At 42.8% G+C, this 21433-nt stretch overlaps 1 protein-coding gene across 4 annotated transcripts in view; it reads right to left on the bottom strand.

The window, feature by feature from the left end:
- Positions 1–21433, bottom strand: part of IPO11 (importin 11) — a 220166-nt gene that overhangs the window by 160366 nt on the left and 38367 nt on the right. For all 4 annotated transcript variants that reach the window (XM_074995524.1, XM_074995526.1, XM_074995525.1 and 1 more), the window contains exons 9-16: positions 20288–20358; positions 14758–14950; positions 12845–12997; positions 12487–12530; positions 10189–10279; positions 4480–4527; positions 3555–3660; positions 856–982 (exon numbers count right to left, since the gene is read on the bottom strand). In XM_074995524.1, coding sequence (XP_074851625.1) covers positions 856–982; positions 3555–3660; positions 4480–4527; positions 10189–10279; positions 12487–12530; positions 12845–12997; positions 14758–14950; positions 20288–20358 — 833 coding nt within the window. The remainder of the gene's footprint in view (positions 1–855; positions 983–3554; positions 3661–4479; positions 4528–10188; positions 10280–12486; positions 12531–12844; positions 12998–14757; positions 14951–20287; positions 20359–21433) is intronic.

A 21433-nucleotide genomic window follows, 5' to 3' on the forward strand; every position in this document is an offset into this window, starting at 1 on the left:
TTTTAATTTACAACCTTCAATTACAGCACAACTTTGGGAATGAAACAACTAAATTACAGTGAATCCAGATATTCGATAATGATTCTACCACTGCATGATGTTTGTTTATCACATGTTCTGACCTACCCATTTTCTATTAAACAAGAGGTAGAAGACTAATTAAAGATGTGATTTACTGAAACTCATTCTTCCAGAGGAAATTGCTTCCTTATAACATTTTAATATTCGACTCTCCATCACAAACATCACTATACATTCAATTTCAGCAATGGCAGTGAAAGCCGTAGTCACATAAGTGATACAGTAATAAACTGTGAACTAGCTATGTAGCTCTCTCTGCAGCAATATCATCTCTCAAGTTAGTGTTTGTATAGGAGCACAGTTGTGTAGTAGAAAGTTGTATCAACCTGTCTGAACAACACCACACAACTCTATGTAACTGATATCACAGTATGTATGTCAAACAATTTGGGAACAAAAAAAATTCACTGAAACACAAGGAAGGCGTGCTTCAACAATGTCAAAATGCATATATATTGATTAGCTACTTAGCAGGAGAGATACATATTTAATACAAGACTGTACTGAATAAGTCAGGGAAGTGTGGATCTGGAAAATTTCCCCAAAACTTATAGGCAAGATTCAAAATAAAATCCAATGCCTGGCTCAAGAAGCTATTTTTAGGGAAGAAGAGATACAGCAGAGATGTCCTAATAAGACAGTTTTGCTCCTGAAGTACACGCTTTTCATCTCTCAAGTGTAGGGAATTAAAATTTTCATCAAAATTTAGGTAAGAAATAAATGAAACATAACGCAAAATATTTCTTAAAGATGATTACATTTATGTATACATACCACTAAGTCTTGATCTTGAAGCAAGCTACGAATTGCCTCATATAACATTGGCCTCAAGTCAGATTTGAATTTTACAGAGATCCACTGTCCAATCAGCCAAATTACTCGTCGTCGTATTGGTTTATACCTTAAAAAAAAATGGAATTACTGTACTACTTTCTCACTATCCTTTCCCTTAAACTTCTGTATTAAAAAAAACAGAATTGGAAGATTACAGGAGGACAACATCCAACAAAACAATTTTTCACATTTTTCCTTAAACATGACTGGTGAGAATTGTACATTTAAAGTTCTGAAGTCAAACAACCTCAATACCAGGAAGCATTTTCACTAAGAAAACTGACTCTTCTTATGTATCAAGACTTGTCTTATTATTTTCTCTCGCTGTGCCTTCTTGTTTTTCTAGGCAATTTATTCCACTGCTTAACCACCTTGACAGTCAGGAAGCTTTTCCTAATGTCCAGTCTACATCTCCCTTGCTGCACTTTAAGCCCATTGCTTCTCGTCCTACCATCAGAAGTTAAGGAGAATAATTTTTCTTCCTTCTCCTTGTAACATTTTAGGTACCTGAAAGCTGTTTCATTCTCCCTCAGTCTTCTCTTTCCCACGCTAAACAAACCCAGTTGTTTCAATCTTCCTTCATGGGTCACAGTTTCTAAATCATGAATCATTTTTATTGCTCTTCTCCAGACCTTCTCCAGTTGTTTACATCCTTTACAAAATGTGGTGCCCAGAACTCTGGACTCAGTACTCTTGTTGAGGCCTAATTAGCTTTGAGTTCAAAGGAAGAATTGCTTCTCACATATTGCTTACAACACCCTTTTAATGCATCCCAGAATTATGTTTGCTTTTTTCTTTTTTTTTTTTGTTGCAAGTATTACACAACTGACCCTTTCTACCTTACTCCTATTTAGACAATTTCCCTTTTTGTATGTGTGAAACCAATTGTTTCCACCCTAAATAGAATACTTTGCTTTTGTCCCTGTTGAATTTCCTCCTATATACCTCAGACCATTTCTCCAGTTTGTCCAAATCATTTTGAATTATCTCATCCTCCAAAGCACTTGCAAACCCACCAAGTTTGGTATCATCCACAAACTTTATAAGTGTTCTCTCTCTGCCATTATCTAAATCATTGAAGAAGATATTGAACAGAACCAGTTCCAAAACTGATCCCTGTGGAACCCTACTTATTATGTCCTTCCAGCACCACTGTGACCCATTAATAACTACTCTCTGGGAATGGTTATCCAACCAGTTATGAACCCACCTTACAGTAGTCCCATCTAAGTTGCATTTCGCTAGTTTATTAATAAGGTGGTCATGTGAGACTGTACTAAATGCCTTACAAAAGTCTAGGTGGCAGACTGTTGGATCCAAATGTGATTGACTCAAGCCTGTATAGTTTTCAGAACACAGAGTGAATGTGTATCCTAGGCTGGGAGCTATAAATAACAGAAGCAAAATCTTTCACTGATCTGAGTTGCACCCCAGAACATAACAGTGACCAATTTTGGCAGAAAACCATTGAGAGACACAGAGGCAATATTATTCAAGTGACATCTTCCTATTAATCACCCACTTTAATTGTTTCTCCTCACTGAATCCATCTCTGTACCTATGTTGTTACTTTAAGAAGGCTGGGAGGCATGAGGTTAATGAAATTATGGCTACCTCTACACAGCAAAGTTATTTCAAACTAAACAGCCATAACTTCAAAATAACTTTATGAGCATCTTCATTATGCATATGCTATTTCGAAATAAATTGAAAATAGTGAGCATGTTATTTCAAATTTCATAAACCTCACTGCAAGAGGAATAATGCCTACTTAGAAATAGCTGCTCTGAAATAGGCACTGTTGAGAGACAGAATAGTGCGATTTCAAAATAAGACGTAATGGTGTCCAGTGGCACTACGTGTCCAGACATACTATTTTGAAACAGGTGGGTGTTCTTTCGAAATGCGTTCACATGTGTAGATGTGTTATTTCAAAATAAGCTATTTGGGAATAGCTATTCCAAAACAATGCTTATGTGTAGATGTAGCCTATGAGAGCTTGCATTTTAATTAAACTAAGATCAAATTTAAAACAGGAGAATACACTGATATTTTGTCTTAATGCCTTTCTGAAAGTAAGCTGAATTCTTAAAAGGTGTTATTTATTGTGATGAGAAATATGTAACAAAGCTCAGATGTACAAAGGAACAAAGGCAACTAGAAGTCCTGTGGCACCTTATAGATTAACAGCTATATAAGAGCATAAGCTTTTGTGGGCAAAGACACTTAGTCAGATGCACACTGGGTCTCTGCCCATGAAAACTTATGCTCCAATATAGCTGTTAGTCTATAAGGCACCACAGGACTTCTCATTGTTTTTGCAGATACAGATTAACACGGCTACCCCTCTGATAAAGGAATAAAAAAGCGTACTTCAATATTTTACAAAAACAAAAACAACAACAAAAAAAACCCGCAGAAGTAGCCATCACATTCAAAGACTAAGACCAAAAGGTGAAACTCACCCTTTCATGTACATATCAGTCATCTGTAAATATTTTACACCTTTCTGCTTATTTAGCATGTATTTTTAAACAATGGTCACCAGAGCTGCACTTGTTTCATACCACATTTTAACAGATTTGTATCAACAAATTACTTAAAACAGTCAACATACAAAGAGAGATTAGGGTCCTTACCTGTTGTGAGAGACATGCAGCTCTGCTAGTAGCTGATTTCTAAACCACTGATCAAAATCCACACTGTCAAATAGCTCATATGCTGCAAGACCAACTGCATTATAGACTAGGGTGGGGGAAAAGAAAAGAGAGAGAAGTGTGGCTTTACACGAATCAAACTTTGTTAAAATTGTACAATGACAAAATTTTACTAACTTCCCTCAGATTTCTCTTTAGTTACAGATAAATTTACTTCTCAGGGAAGGATGTCATGCGGGATTTACAGCAATTAAAGGAGCCAGAAGCTACACTGCTCTCAAAAAAACTCCATCAATGATTCCATCAGATGCCCTAGACAAGTTATCTGTCCTGCCCTCAACTTCCTTGCTTGTAAAATGGAAAGAATATCTACCTTGCAAATTTGGTGAAAAGTACTACATTATTACACACCCTATTCCTAAAATTCTTGCCTTCAATTTCTGCTGTTTGAACTGCCCATACTCCATGCTATAAGAAAAAAAAATAATTCAGGTTGATCCTATCTAGTCCAGCACCCTGAGGACCTGACTGATCCTGAACAACAGAGCAGGAGGTCAATATTGTTTAGCAGCATTACCAACACTTGCACTACCTACTGGGCTCTTAGACAACATTAAGGTGTAAATTACAGTTAAATAACACAGAACAAGGAGAGCCAAGACTGACAGCTGTAAAAAAAATTTTACGGGATCATGGGAACCGTGGCCACACCCATGATAAATGGACATCCTAGCTAACTAAAATCATGCTGGATCATGGATTTTGCTGGATAAGAAAGGTTCTACCTATACTATTTTTCAAAATGTCAAAGTTACACAGCACAAATTTTTCCCAGACATTTTATAAAAGTCAGGCATATACATAACAAGAAGCTTTGTTCCTTAAAATGCAGTGAAATTTAATTTACCAGCATCTTTAATCAGTAGAGAGCTAGTATCTTCTACATTTGTAGGTCCTGCAATAAAGTTAAAATAAAAGCTATCATTAAAAAAATGCATTAACTAAACAAACAATACAAGACCCATAGTTCCAGGTTGCAAGCTGAATTTGATGGAGAAGAAATGGAGACAGCTCCCTCTAATAACCTCAGAAACTGGGCATAAGAGCTGTCAAATCAAATGGTATTCGCTAGCATTCCTCTGTAAAAAATTTTGGGGATCCAAAATAGAGGCAAAATGCACAAGGATGTCCCTTCACTGCTAGTCTTTCAGGAAAGAGGCCACTGATACTTTTTAATGTCTTCCTGCTCAGAAGCAGGACGCTTGTTATTCTGTATGGCAAAAGAAGAGCAGTTCGTGGAAAAACTCGCAACAGGCACTGCTACTAGGTCTAAGGACAAAACTAAACTAACCTATTTGTAGTAAAGAGTGCAGTACTTCCACAATCTCCAAAATCTATCAATTCAGCATAATGAACGACAAAGCCAAGGAGAAAGGAAGATGTGTTAATTCCCCAAGAAGTAGGAAATAGAAAGTAACTGGGCTGCGAAAAGCAGTGCTATGGTTTTACAGTACATCTATCAAAAGCTGTGCTTGACTAGGAATAAAGCAGACACAGCTAGCAAACAGAAGCAATAAGCCCTGACTTTTCCAATCATCTATTCAAATGTCTTAAATCGTAACCACATTGATAACTGATTGCATGGGTCTACAGACTCAAACTCTGGTCTATGGATCACTGATAGTCTGTGGAGGGAAGTGTTTGATCACCCAGACCTCTTGCTCCTGCTTTCCAAATGTTAAATGACACTGGAATACAGCTAACCATATACATCTAATTTTTTTTCCTATTTACCATAAGGAATCGTTGCCAATATTACATAAATGTTATATGACTGCAAATACAAATAGAGGTGCTCCACAAGAATCTCTTTAACAAACTGGGTTCGTCTACACTAGCTGGCTTCTTGGAAGCAGCCAGCACAACGTTAAAATAGCACAAGCACGCATTGCATCTACACGCGCTGTGAGCAATTTCGACGTTGAAATCGACATTAGGTGGCAAGACGTCAAAATCGCTACTCCTATCTGAAAATGGGAATAGCGTCCGACTTCTACGCTGAAATTCGAAACAGCGGGGTCATCCATGGAGGCAATCAGCTGAGGGGTTGAGACGCTCTGTCCAGCCCCTGCGGGGATCTATGATCACTGTGCGCAGCAGCCCTTAAAGCACCACAGACCCGGATTTCCTGTAGCAGGAAACTGAGAGCATGCGGGCAGCAGCACACACATGGGGGCAGACCTGCATGCCCTCTACAGACCCCGACCCCTCCAACCAGCACCATGGCATCCAGCCAGCCCCCAGAGTGCAACCAGGGCTTCCCCCTGAGGGGACCCAGGCACCCCGGCAGCCAAACAGGGGGCCAAAAAGCAGCAGGGCTCCTCCTGGTCAGAGGTCAAGCTCTGAGACCTGCTGGAGCTCTGGGGTGAGGAGGAGGTGCTCCACACGATGGGGAGCAAGCGGCAGAACATGGAAGCGTTCACCCAACTGGCCAAGGGCCTGGCCGCCCAGGGTCACCCTGCCCGTGCTCCAGATCACATCTGGAGCAAAGTGAAGGAGTTGCAGCAGGGGTACGCCCGGGACTTGGTCAGCCGGTCTGGGGCTGCCCCCGCCACTTGCCTCTATTACAGGGAGCTTAGGGCCATCCTGGGCCCTGGGACATCTCCTCCCCCGGAGGCCACATTAGACACTGCAGCCGAGGAGCCCCAGCAGGCCTCAGAGCCGGAGTCCAGCCCAGAGGACAGCCCCACATTCTGGGGCCCACCTGAGGAGCCATCCCTCTGGACAGCGGAGGAGGGGTCCAGACATAAGGTGGGACAGGCTCCTCATAGACCTCCCCTCCCGGAGCACCAAACAGGCATCCGCCCACCAGGGTTCCCTCAACCGCGGCAGTGGACGGTCAGGTATGTACCCCATAGAGCACGCACCCCTGGGCCCCGGGGTGGGGGCACCAGACATGACCGGGAGCCCCACACACCCCCAACAGACCCCAACCTGCAACTGTCCAGCCACAGCATAGCCATCACCACCCGTCAGCACCCACACCCATGGACAGTGCTGCGCCCTAACCCTGGGGGCAGGCGGACCATGCAATGGGGACACCCAACAGGGACACCACACCCACCAACATGGATGGAGACCCAGCACCCAACAGGGGACGGGGGGAATGGGCCATGGGCCAGGGCACAGTACTAACAGCCTTCCCCTCCCTCTCTGCAGCTGCGCCATTCGAGGCCCAAGGCAGCCAGGCACCCTCCGTGGTCCCCGAGAGCCCACTGGAGGTCATCCACCGTCAGCATCCGGGGACACCTCTAAGGCCAGCAGGACAAGCACGCCACTGCCGGACCAGGGGTTGGCCCCCATGGACCCCCAGCTCCTGGCGACTCTCCGGCGACAGGCAGAGGTGGACGAGGAGAGGCTGCGGTTCGAACATGAGGAGTCCACATGGCACTGGGCAGCATGGCAGGAGTTCATGGGCGTATTCTGGGACATAGCCGGGTCGATCCGGGAGGCTGTTGCCCGGCTCCCACACCCTGCTGCCCCCACTGCCGCCCTCCCCACCACTCCACCCGATGCCCCCCCTGCTGCCCCACCTGCCTTGCCCCCTGCCGCCCCCCTGCCTCGCCGCATGCTGCCCCACCTGCTGTGTCGCCTGCCAGCGCCCCCAGGACCGAAGCCCACTGTGGCTGAAGACCAGCTGGTGGAGGCATCCTGGCTGGACCTGCTGGTCCTCCCGGACTCCAGCTGGCTATGCCAGGGACCATGGACAAGGGCAGGGGGGGGACCGCGACCCATACCCGCCAGGGGCTCGTGCCCCTCTACACCCACCCCAGATTGATGGGCGGACGGCTGAGCCATCTGTTGGTCCCCAATTTGCATATAGTTGTCCCCCTTTTATATAGTTGTCCTCCTTTGTACATTGGTTCCAGTTTTTGTTGTGAACATAAGACAGTTTACCAGTTTTCAATATCCACAGTTTATTTTCCAAAGAACCTGAGACATGTGTTTGTTGGGGGGGATGGTGTGCAGGAGGTTGTGGGGGGTATGTGGGCAGTAGGGGCAGTGTGTGGGGGGCCCTCCGGGGAAGGCCAGGGAGGTGCTCAGGGATCTCCCTGATCAAAATGGGCCCGCAGGGCCTCGTGGACCCGTATCCCCTTGCGGTGGGCCTGTTGACTGGGTGCCGCGGCCGGCTGGGGGAAGACCGTGCCGGCATCAACTGCCCACCCCTGGAGGAAGGCCTCCCGCTTGCTCTCAACAATGTTGCGGAGCGTGCAGCATGCACCCACAACCTGGCAGATGTTCTGGAGGCCGACGTCCAGGCGGGCAAGGAGACACCGCCAGCAGCCCTTCAACCGGCTGAAGGTCCTCTCCACCACTTGGCGGGCGTGGTTCAGTCAGCCATTGAACTGCTTCTGGGTGGCGGTGAGGTGGCCAGTGTACGGGTGCATGAGCCAGGGCTGGAGGAAGTAGGCCATGTCTGCTATGAGGCAGAGGAGCATAGTGGTGTCCCCCAGAGGGAGATCCCTCTGGGGGATGTAGGTCCCTGCCTTCAGCCAGTGGCACAGGCCCGAGTTCCAGAAGACGTGGGCGTGGTGTGTACAGCCGGGCCAGCCCACGTAGACATCCTGGAAGCAACCCCAGCTGTCCACCATGGCCTGCAGGACCACAGAGTGGTAGCCCCTCCAGTTGATGTATCTTCCCCCACTGTGGTCTGGGGCATGAATGGGGATGTGGGTCCCTTCCAGGGCACCGAAGCAGTTTGGGAACCCCATGGCAGCAAATCCGGCAATGGCTGTGTCCAGCACACCAACTCAGACGACCCTCTGCAGCAATACGGTATTGAGCGCACGAACCACCTGTGGGGAGGGAACACAAGCGCCCATGAGGGTGTGCAGGATGCCCCAGGCCCCTCCCTGGCACCTCCCTAGGCACCCCCCATCCCCCTTCCTCCCCAAGCACACCCCCCACACCCCCAAGTGGATGCATGCCCAGGCCTCCTTACCTCCATAACGACGGCCCCAACCACAGCCTTTCCCACTCCAAACTGGTGTCCCACAGAGCGGTAGCTGTCTGGATTTGCCAGCTTCCAGACATCTATTGTGACCCTCTTCTCAATGGGGAGGGCGCGCAGCATCTGTGTGTCCTGGTGCTTCAGTGCAGAGGTGAGCCACTGGCAGAGCTCCAGGAAAGTCTGCCGGTGCATGGGGAAGTTCTGCAGCCACTGGTCATCATCCCACTCCCCCATGACCAGCTGCTCCCACCACTCAGAGCTGGTGAGGTAGCTCCAGAGTCGGTAGAGCACCCAGCAGGGGAGGAACAGGGGAGCCCCGTAGTCAGGGACATGCCCATCTGCCCCCTGGGAGGGCCCTCCTGCCAGGAGCTGCTGGGTGGCCTCCCATGCAGCACCTAGCAGGGTGCTTGCTCCTTGGATGACTACCTGGAAGGCTTCCAGGTGCTGCTGCTGCTGCTGCCTCTGCTGGGGGTCCATAGCTGCTCTGCATCGGTCTGTGAGAGTGTGGCTAGCTCTCTGCAGACCTCATGCTGTGCAGGCCAGGTGTGTCTGGGAGGGGTCCTTTAGAGAAGTGGCTTGCTGTTGCCTCAGAAGGGCTAGTCCAGCCCGTGACCCCGTTCGTGGGCTTTCCTGGTCCCTTATTTCAACGCAAAACGCTTGTGCGTGTGGACACTCCGCATTTCCTTCCGGGGCAGCTCCTTTCGACATTCCCCATCACTGCTTCAACATTGACGGCAGCAGACCCGGAAGATGTGTGGATGATACATGTTGAAGTAGCCTATTTCAATGTTGCTACTTCGAAAAAGGCTATTTCAGTGTAGTGTCCTAGTGTAGATGTAGACACCGTGATGTACATTATGAAGGAAACCAGAGTAGACAGGGTAAAAACAAAGGTTATGATCATGAAAATTACGGAGAGGCCTGCTAACACTGAAACACACTCTGAGCTGCAGTCCTGATTATTTTCAACTTGGCCATGAGGTTCTCCTTCTAACTCAAAAGGACTGACTTTTTCTAACGAAAGATCTGCACCTCACATAGAACATCTGAGATGTTTGGAAAGGTCTGGCATCATCTCCTAAAAGTATGTTCTGCAGTGATACCACATGCATGATTAACACTTTTGGAGTGCTTAGCTAAATCAAGGACTCATGGTAAGCCCCTTGTAAAATGAACTGTGGGACTTATGAAGGTGGTCAGTAACTTGTAGAAAATCCTGTGAGTTCTACATACTAAAGAACAGACCTTACTCCAAATTTTGCCTCAGCTAAAAATATCCAACCACAAATCTTGAAAAAACTTACATTCATCCCTCAAATCCTATGTTTCTTACATAGCTATTAAAGATACCATTCAGTCCAAGTATATGAAAACTAATATTCTTGGTATTTCCTTTCTGTAAATATACCCTTCATTTTCATCGTAATATGTTTATAAAACATCTCTAATATCATTTCTAACTATTTGAAAAAGACAAGAGAAAATAATTTAGGATACTAATTTAAATTTCACAACTACATGAACCTTTGGACTAATATACATTGTGGCCAAAGCGAAACAGCATAGAAAATCTAGTATATTAAAAACATGTTTTAAAAAATTTACCTTGTAGATTGTGAACCATTTCTAAAAGCACAGGGGTAAGAGTCTGATTATATTCATGGAAAATATCAATAAAAAGAACTTCTGTGCAGGGCTGAAAAAGTAAAAAAACAAAACAAAACTGTTCTAAAATCTAAAATTAGGCTAAACTTGACTCACTCAACATACAGTATAAATACAGTTAAACTACTAAACACTTTATAGGTAAAACACTCCAACAATATAATTTACTGAGTAATTGTGTTGTAATATGACATACTCTGTTAGAGCAAGATTTTGATATAGTAGAATCACATTTAAAACGTAAGGTTTACATTTTAAGTTTGCTGATCAGTTACTAAATCAGAAAATAACGAAGAGAAATATAATTAGCAAATTTTTTTTTTTACTACTTTAGCCTAAATAATAAGTTACGCCTTTATTCTAGTTTTCCAAAATTTAACTAAAGTGACACAAATGTATTCCTCAGGACTCTCTGCTCTATTTGCACTTAACCTATATTTCAGTCCTTTGCTACCTGAATACATTAGATCTTTATACAAAAGTGGCTCTTCAACTGCTGTCTATAGATAACTGCAAGTCTGTGGAGTGAGCTAGCTGGTCACAAAGAGGCTCCTATTCTTTCTTTCCAATTGTTGAAATGCATTAAAAGACTGCTAACAGCATACATTCTTTTCTTTTCCCATGTACCACAATGAACTGTTGTCCATATCACATTAATGTTATATGATTGCAAACAAGAATGGAGGTGATCCACAAGAATCTCTAATGCAGTGTGGTGCATATTATGAGAGAAAATCAGGATAATCCAATTTCTCACAGCAGTTTAAATCCAAGACTTTGCAATTTTAGTGTTGTCTATACATTTAACTTTAAATAGAGGGAACCAAATTACTAGTAAAATTTTACATACAGAGATACAAGCTGCCTCCCTTAGGGTATACTGTACTCCAGTACAAAGCAGAGTGCATTCCTACGTGCATAAGATTGAGTAAAAAGTCCTGTATACTACTATGAAGTGCCGAATGAAAATCTGTAACATGCAGCTGCTTTCATTTCAACAGTCAAAGACAACTGAAGGGAAACGAGAAGGGCAAATGAAACAATGACATGAGAAAGAATCGGGCAGAACTGTTTAGGGAGGGACCAAAAAGAGCTCTTTGCAGCCCTCATTCTAATAAAAATCAGATTCAATACTCTTCCATTTTAGTCCTGAGGCTGAGCAGGGGACAAATGGGGTAGGGAGAGCTTGGTGTTCCATGAAAATTTTTGAATTAGAATGGGGTCCTTGGGTTGCTACAGCTTCAAAGCTACTGATATACTGTATAAAGCAGAGCTTTCTTTATGTTTTGTAAGGAACTTGACACCTTGAAATGTCGCACAACGTTTTCTAAAAATCTTTGACTTGATATACTTAAGCCTGTTATGTATATAAACAAATAGACTTAAGGAAAAAACATACAGGAAAAACACATATGCATAATGTACATACATATTAATAGTAACAGAGGTAGCTGTGTTAGTCTGTATTCTAACAAAACAAACCAGTAGTCATGAGATTTATACATATTAATGCACTGTCCATTCTTTCTTACTAATTTCTTTTATGTAATTAGATGTCAATGGACAGCGTATATGCTCTTTTGTCCTCCAAAACAGCATAGCTAACACTTACTGACATGATATAGTATGCCTTTTCTATAATCCTGCTTTCAGAATCAAATGGCACGCCTTTGAATGCTACAGATGCTGACCCCTGGAAATGTTGCATTCTATACGGGACTTTGGTTTTTAAATATGTGCATCTTCTTCCTCTGATCTTGTTTGTTAAAATAATTTGGTTTTAAACATGAAACACCTGAAAATGTTACAGCAAGGAATCTCAGGAATCTTTATTGACTATATATTTCAGTACTCAATGTGCTAGACAGCTGTCAGAACACCCAGATAAGTGTCCGACCTAGAGTATTTACACAAGACATGAAAAATATGGTAAAGAAGTTATTGCCTTTACCTAGTCCTTATTTTTAAAAGCACTGCACAGATTACCATAGCACACTGTAAACTAGTACTCTGTACACTTACTTTCCAGTATAATTAAGGTTGAACATTAGTCACTGTGTTAACACAAATTCATACACAATGTTACAGATTGAAGTTCAAAGCAACTACATTCAGATTCTTCTGCAAATGTTGGTTTATACTTTTATACTCTTTAAATAAATATTATGCTTTCGGACTAAAGGCCTCTCAGCCAAGTCTTTTTAACTAATCTTGTTTTATTCAAATTAATATGCTTACCCTGAGACTGTATTTCCAAGAATCTCCTCCTGTCTCCTCTACAGCTACAGACCATAAAGAAAACAAGAAAACACATGACTTAAAAATACAGCAAGTATTTTAGTTATGGTTTTAAACAGTATCAGTGACTTATTTATCCAAAATGAAAACATAGTTTCTTGGTAAGTAAACACTATGAGTTAGTGCATGTATGACTCTCAAGAACATAATCTCTCTGTACAAGACTGTACAAAGAAAAATGTCAGCCTCTTTCTCCTGTGGATCTTACAATGAGCATTTTTGGATCCACTGTGGAAAGGGAAAAGGTACATTAAATATCTGCATAAAATTAGACTGAAAATACAGTTCAATTTCTTACTGAAACCTTCTGGATCCTCTTCCCACATTGTCAACTCTTCCTCTGTTAGCAGGAAATAGTGAGTGACTAATCTCCTACAGATCTCTGTTAATGTTGGGTATGTGAAGAATGATGTCTTTATCTTATGAGCTTCAAGAGTTTCAGGACTGCTATCTGTAATCACAATACACAGTTACTGTTCCACGATGTAATATCACACTAGAATCCTATTAATTGATAAAAAAAATTCTGGACAGATGAGCAATACTGAAAGGAATAATTACATTTCCATATTGACTTTAAGACCCTTACTTATTAAGCTCCTAAAACTCTTTGGTATGATTATTCAGTTATGTGAAAAACTGATAAAAGCAATACCTAATAAAGTCATGACTGCTTATTTTCTGATGATAATTAAATTATTTGGATTAAGAGAGTCTTTTTGTTATTTTTCTTCACAACTGAAAGATCTTATCCTTGGAACAGACTGTGTCATGCTTATCAGGAGCCACCATCTTCCCTGAATACACATGGCCTCACTTGGACTGGAAACGAAAAATAGGTGGCGATCATTTTAAAAAAAGTCTTTTTTGTTAGTTCATAGCCCAATAGCTACATTGTCCTTGAGAATAATACAAAATGACAGCTATTATGAAAGATGGCAATTCACTGTGAAATTCTCAGAAGAAAATTAACTTCATCTTTAATTAAAATTAAACTTTCAGTTTTGAGGAACACAAACAAAAATGATCATTAATCCTAAAAAGAAAAGTATTAAATGTATGAAGTCATAAGATTCTAATGAGTGAAGTTTTAAAAGTTATGTTGCGCCATTATTAAGGTCATTCAGGACACAAAAATGACCTGCTAAATTTCTTAAATCAACTATTTTTAAACTAATTTTAATTTAATCTAATTAACAGGCTTACTTTCAAATTCTCAGAAAATTCATTTTGTGGCCATAGAGTAAGTGCTGTAATTTTTAGTGCCATATACTGTATTCTTCATTCATACAGCTTTCCTCCTTTAAATCCAAAAACTAAATCATAATTATGGAATTGTAAGTTACATGTCAATAACAATGCTGTTAACAGTTCATAATCTAAAATGTTCCATTTAGTTCACCACCATTCTAATACCTGCCATAAGAACATCAAATAGCAATTGAAGATCTGTAGTTCATTGTGTAACGTAAGTACTTGATTTGATCATCTGAATTACAATTATCAGAGTATCTCAACTTCTTAAAAATTTTGTTCCAGTCACTGGATTATTTTAATTTGGAAAGCACAATTAAATATTTATTCTGAATCCAGTTGGATGATAGTGTCCCATCATATGCAAAAATAAAACTAAAATTAAGTAATCTTTATTGATAGATGTGTTTCAACACTAAACAATTAAAAATTTTTAGCTAGCACCTCCATCTTGTGAAACAACCCTACACTTAGAATTGCAGAAAAACTCATTGCATTCAATAGAACACTTAAACCTTTACTTTAATTCTGTAGCTAAAACAGCATTGCAGTGAATTATGGTATACAGAGGAAACATTCTTCTATTCAATAGTTTCCTAGCAAAAGAAAATGACATCAATGAATTTGATGAAGCATAAATTAACTGGGCCCTTGAACTAAATACAGTGAAAGACAACATAGTAAGTAATTTCTCTACATATTTTACAAGGGAAAAAGTTTGTCTGCACGTTTACTATGGATGTAAGTGCTAAATTAATAAAAATTCGGACAGTGTTTCCTCAAGTTTGACATTCATAGCCAAAGTATTAACAAAATACAATATTTAATATGTGATAATGTTATTTATTACAATATTAAGCATTACTGAAATTAGTGTTCTGACACAGATAGCAAGGGTTTTTTTTTGTTTGTTTTAATCAAAGATGGGAAAACCTGCTGAAGAAAGAGCAGCAGTACCTTCGACACGTTTTGATGGCTTGTAAGCATAATTTTTTACAATCATCTTTATGAGATTCATGCACTGGACAATGAATCGCTCAAATGCAACTCCTTCACCAGCCTCTGTGAAAACATAGCTTACAGCAAATTCCAATGATCTCTGAATCAGAGGGGTGAATGAAAAGGGATGCTGGTCCAGGAAGTCCAAAAGCTAAAATGTGAGGGAAGAAAAACATCGCATGACTTAATTCATACTCATTTTATGTGCACAAAGGACTTCCATTAAGCATCTTACAAAAGATGTAATGTGTAAATGTAACAGAATGTAGAACTATAGAGAAATGATAGCTGGCCACAGAAATTAAATTAAAAATAATCACTTCTATGGTGTTCACTGATTTATTCATTTTATCTGTCAGCATTCTAAAATTCTCATTTCTAAAACAATGATTTGTTAAGAATGACAGCTTAAGGCAGGGGTGAACAAAATGGAGGGTGGGCCACCTTGGGAGGGGTGTGAAATTTCATATGAGGCACAGCACAATTGACTGCTGGGTCTGTCTCAACTGTCATTAAAAATGTTGAAATACGTTATTGTTTTTATGTATGTGTATTTAGATACTGATTAATAGTTTTTACAGTCTGCATATTTTCTTATGCATGCTGAAAGGGTTGCGGTGTTCTCCCTCCCTCCTCCCCCACCCTTACAGGAACACAGCCAAAATTGCTGTTGGTTTGGATTACATTAGATGGACTGGTTGGGGGGTCTGCTAGTTGCAGGGACCAAAAAACGGGGCTTGAAGCAAAAAGTTGGTTCACCCCTGGCTTAAGAAATCATGTACTTTTCTAACTATACAGTGCAATTTAATTGCTAAGTAACAATTCACAGATGTCAGAAATGATTTTCCTTTTTTTGGGAAAAAAAACCAAATTAACTATACTTTTATTAGTAATCCACAATTTATAACTGTTTACAAGTGTATTTAAAGTACTGAACATTTATTTTATAAGTTTACTCCACCTGGATGCTCCTTAAACACTGCATTAGTGATTAAAACATGTTCATAATAAACCACAGCTTTGGAGAGGGCTGAACATTTAAAAAAACAGATCCAATTCTTGGCATTTTTTTTTAATCAGACCTACAAAAAATTGCTCATCCTATACCCTCCAACTGTGACAGGTGCCCCATCATACTAGTATGCACAGAGATACAACCTGAAGATTTTGGAGTATGCCTGCAAGGCAATATTCTTCTGCCATCCTCTAAACAGGAGAGGTGCCCCTAGCCTTGAGTCAAAGGCTGGCGACAGATGGCAGGAGACAAATTGCTTGATCATCGTCTTCGGTTCACCTCCTCTGGGGCACCTGGCACTGGCCACTGTCGGCAGACAGGATACTGGGCTGGATAGACCTTTGGTCTAACCCAGTATGGCCGTTCTTATGTTCTTATGAGATTTCTGTGCACCATGATCACATCAATATGTATTGGGGCATGAGAAGGTTTAGTGATTTGATATGTTGGAGTGCTCTTCCATTATTTTTATATAACAGAATACATCTCTGAGTCTGTCCATCCATGCATCCGTAAAACCCAGGACCACCAGATTTGATATACAGCTTCCTCTTATTCTATCTTAAAGCAAGGTCAGGGTTTAGCTGCGCCAGGAAAATGGGGTTGTACCTGGAACCCAATGATTCTCCATAACATGAAAGGGAGGGGCCGAGAGGCAGCAGAGCTGTACTACACAGTGGTCACTGGGGGCAGCCACACCATCAAGAGAGTGGCCAGATGGGGTTTGCCAGCTTGCCAGCCATCGGACCAGGGAAATGGGCCTCCTGCCTGAAACCCCGCCCTGTCTTTGGTCAAAGTGCAGGAGCGGGGAAGGGAAGAAGAAAGCCCCACTGGTCAGAGGGCAGATGGGAGAGGAAAAGACCCCTGTTAGTGGTGGGCGGGGGAGAAGGAGAGGAAGAAACCCCCACCAGGAGTGGAAAGGGGAGAGTGGGAGAGAAGGCCCCAGCCAGATGGGAAGAGGAGAAAGCCACTGCTGAATGGGAGGTGGATTAGGGGGAGGAGTGAGAGAAGGCCACTGCCAGATGGAGGAAGGGGGCAGAGAAGATAAGGTCACTGCGGGATGAGGGGACAGGGAGGAAAGGAGAAGGCCATTGCCAGACAGTGGGGGGGAGAGGAGGGGAAGGCTCCCACTGCCCCCTAGAGGAGTCACAGCCCACACACACACACAGCACCGCTGGACGACCTAGTGCTCCAGCCCCCTGGGATGGCCTGTACAACCCCTTCCCACACCCTTCCTCCTCTGGCCCAGCCCATAGAACACTGGCAGGGCCAGCCTACATCCCCTGAACCCCTGCTCCTGCCTGGCCAAGGGAGAAGATGGCGGGGAGGGTGTACACCCCCACCCTGCACCAGTCCCAGGGCTAAAGCAGCAAATGGCAAGCACAAATCCCCACTGTCCTGGGGAAAGATGGTAACCACTCCTTGCCCGGAGCACCCCTCACTCTTCGCTGAGCTCTCCCGCCTCCCAATCCCCTTCCTGATTCCTGCATCCCCACTCCCTGTCCTGAGCCTAAACACCCCAGGCTCCTGCACCCCTCATACATCTAACCTAGTGCTCTGAGCCCCCCACATCTCCAAGGCCCCACCTTGTCTCCTCCACCCACAACACTGCCAGCCCCCTGCTCTGAAGGATCTGTGCAACGCCAGGGTAAGTCTTCAAGCAACCGAATAACTTTGTGTGTAAAAAAAGGGATCTTCAGTCTGTTTCCCCCATTATAGCCCTGGCATTTATTCCTTTTAAATCTTAGTAATTAGTTATACAAATCATTTTAAAATATGTATTTTCAAAGGTGTTTCTGCAAGTCTGGAAACTTTTAAAAATAAAATCTGATCTTCTTTTCAGAGCCCACAGCCTGGGCTTGTTAACAAAAGGCTTGCATAACCCCCATTAGTGACTGCAATCACTCTCGACTCTGAAATGCTTTGTAAGCTGCAGTAATGGAAGTTGTCTATTTGAATGGAGAAAGTTAAAAGCCTTCCCCTCAATTTGTTCACTACCGTCTCTGCTACTGCACTCTAGATGGGCTTTCAACAAACTCAATTTCAGCACAGGATTAGACTTTTATTCAGTTTCTAGCTGTAACAAGCTTATTCAGAGTTGAAGAGCTCAGGATCCCAAGAAAGATAGCACAATAGGGGAGAGACCAAAGAGGAAGAGAGATTAGTTTCCTATACGGATCAGGCTTTGTTCATGTACAGTCTTGTTGTCTGAGGTATATAGGTAATGTTTGCTTCCATGAAGCCTTGAATCCATGAGGATTAAAATTCTGAAGTGTTTGAAGATAAAGAAGTTATTCATCTGTGCAACAGCTGAGATTATTCGAGATGGTTGTCCCTGTGTGTGAGCCACTTTAGTGTCTGCACACCTCTGCACTTCTAGTCACAGATTTGTAGTAGTAGATAGTATCCAAAGGGGTATGGAGGACTAGGTTAAGGTCGCACATTGGGGTAGAGTCTCTGATTATGAGGTATTTTGTATGCTCTTGAGGAAGCATCTAGTGAGAAGGTGGATGAATATAGTAAGTCCATCTACTTTGGAGTGAAGAGCTGTGTTAGCAGCTTTGTGCACCCAAAGTGAGCTAATGGTAAGACCCGATTTTTTTTGGATCAGCACGTATTGGAATGTCGCAGGCAATGGAACCACTTGTGGGGAACTTGTTTATCTGGGCACCATACGGAAAAGCGTTGCTACTTCAGTTTTTTGTGTAGTCATCAGCTGTACATCAGAATATCCAACAGTTCTTTGTCAACCATGAATTGGCCATATCTTTAAACAGAGTATGTGAGTGTTGGAGTGAGGACCCAACCCATCTCCTGTGTCAGAAGGGGAGACATATGTGGAGGGACTATGGAAGCTCTACCTGGGCCGGGAAACCTTTACTTTGGACAAGTGGATTTTGGAAATCATACACAAGGGCAACTCCATCTTTCTTCATTTCCTAGCCCACTCTGCTTCTCCATCCCATTTCAAAGGTACATCTCATGAGCACCTGTTGCAGCAGGAAATAGTCTCCTCCTGCAACTTGGTGTCACAGAACTTGTACCTACCAAACACAGGGGAAACAGACACTACTAGAAATCTCTGACTAGAAGTGCAGAGGTGTCCATCAAAGGCAGAGGGAAGGGAAAAGGGATTTTCTTTTTTTAAATAATAAAGGGAATACAATGAAACAAAAAAAGGTAAATTCAGGAGTTAAAAGCAGGAGTAGGGAAAGTTCTCTGAGGGCATTGCTATTGTTCTGTCCATAGCCAACAATGGTAGAGAAGAAACTGGGGGTGACAGTTGATTGCACATGTGGGACAGACGCTGAGAGCAGCACGATGCAGCTGCTGTGCATGCATTGCCAACTGGGCACTGCTAATACAAATTTCTGACTAGAACTGAAGATGTGCAGAAACACCTAAAGTGGGTCATGCACTGGGACAATCCTTTAAGAAATCCTAGCTTCCTGACCATTACTCTAAAATTCTCTCTTCAGTTCCTCCATATTTCTGTAGTACTCCAAAAATGACTCAGTTACACATTATTCTTGTAGTATTTTGGTCCCAGGATATCAGACAGACAAGATGGGTGAGACAACATTTTTTACTGATCTAACTTGTGTTGGTGAAAGAGACAAGCTTTCAAACAACAGAGATCTGTCATCAAGAAGAGCTGAATGTAGCTTGAAAGCCTGTCTTTTTCACCAACAAAAAATGGTCCAAAAAGATATTGCCTCGCCCACATTGTCTCTTTGAGTCACCCAAGTCACGTGAGCTGAAAAGGTTTGTATCTATACATCCTCAGGGAGGTTAGTTGGAGGAGAATGAATTATTTCTTTGCCTCTATTTTATATTCTAACAAATTCATATTGATGGTCTCAATAAAGCAGATATCTTCTCTTTAAAGGAATATATATTTTCAAGATTATATTTTGTGAGAGGGACTCTATGAATAAAGTGACCCTCTGTCCTGTATTGGGTGGGACAGCCCTGTATTTGGGACGCCAAAAAGGAGTCGTGACTTTTTTTTTTTTTTTTTTTTTTTTTAAAAAGGGACTCCTTGTCCCATATTGGCCCCCACCCAGCCTTGGGGAACCAGGGGGAGCATGGGCAGCTGCCACTACCCCAGGGCTCCCAGGGAGCCTGGCAGCTGCAGCTTCCCCAGGGTTCTGGGGGACCGATGGCAGCTGCCACTTCCCTGAGACTCCCGGGGAGCACTGGCCAGCTTCCCCGGGGCTCCCAGGGAGCACTGGCAGCTGCCGCCTCCTGCCTGGTTACCCGGGCCTTGAAGGAGCTGCTCCTCCCTCTGTACCTCCTTGTCCCATATTTGGGACAGGAAGATATGGTCACCCTAACTATGAATGACAGTTAATTGTTTCTATACTGTATATAAAACGTTAATTTTATGGAATATATATTAACAATGTGGATTACTCATTCAAAGAGGAGAAAACACCATTCCAGTGACAGAATTGAGAACTTGAAACTTACCACTTTCGTGAACAGAATGATAGTCTTTTCTAGACGGTCTCTGCATACGTTTTCTGTTCCTATTCTTCTACCTGGTAAATCACAGATATTTGACAAACATCATTTCTTGATTTTTGCTTTCTTTCATGATATCCATGTTTGGAAAAATTATCTTTGGATTCACAGCCCACTCTTGCTGTCATATCGACCTAACTGCAGACAAAGCAAGGTAAATATGTCGCACTAAGGAACATGAAATTCAGGGATCACAAATACAAGAACAAAATATTGGATCCAACAAAGTAAACTCCTCAGGCACAAAGCTACTTCTAAATTAGCTATAAACACTCAGGATAGAATATGAGCATTATTATGAACAGCTGACTGAAAAAGCTGTCAAAAAAGCAAACAACTGCTAGGATGGACAAGGAAGCAGAGAGAAAACACTGACTAGTTTATAGTGCCTTTATTAAAACCTTCATGGTATGCCCTTAGCATAGAATGCTACGTTCACTCCTGATCACATTATTTCAAAAAGCCAAAATATAATGACTGTGGACACACTTGGCCAAAGCTTCGAAATGGCCATGTTAATGGCCAAATAGAAGAATACTAATGAGGCGGCGTCATTAGCATTCACATGCTTCCGGATGCAGCAGTTCAAAAGTGCCACTTTCGATGCAGCTCGATGCGTGCAGCTCGATGCGGCTACATGGGGGTCCTTTTTAAAAGGACTCCGCACATTTCAAAATCCCCTTATTCCTCTCAGCTGACAAGAATAAGGGGATTTCAAAATTTGTGGGGTCCTTTTTCAAAAGGACCCCTGTGTAGCCGCAGCGAGTCGTGCGCGTTCAAAAGTGGCACTTTTGAAGTGCCGCAGCCGGAAGCGTGCAAATGCTAATGAGGGTAGTATTCTTCTATTTGGCCATTAGCATGGACATTTCGAAGTTTTGGCCAAGTGTGGCCACAGACAATAGGTTAAAAGAAGGCCATCCTAACTGTCCTATGGATGAGAAAGTCCCTCATACTCAGGTTAGCCCGTAGGGTCCTGGGCGAGCTGGTGCTAGCAGCAGCAGTCATTCCCCCCACAACCCTAGCACTCACCACAGTGGCAGGAGCCACTGGAAAGAGGAAAGACACAGCAGCCTCAACTCTGTTCTGCCGCCA

This window comes from Carettochelys insculpta, chromosome 5, assembly GCF_033958435.1.
Source record: "Carettochelys insculpta isolate YL-2023 chromosome 5, ASM3395843v1, whole genome shotgun sequence".
NCBI lineage: Eukaryota > Metazoa > Chordata > Testudines > Carettochelyidae > Carettochelys > Carettochelys insculpta.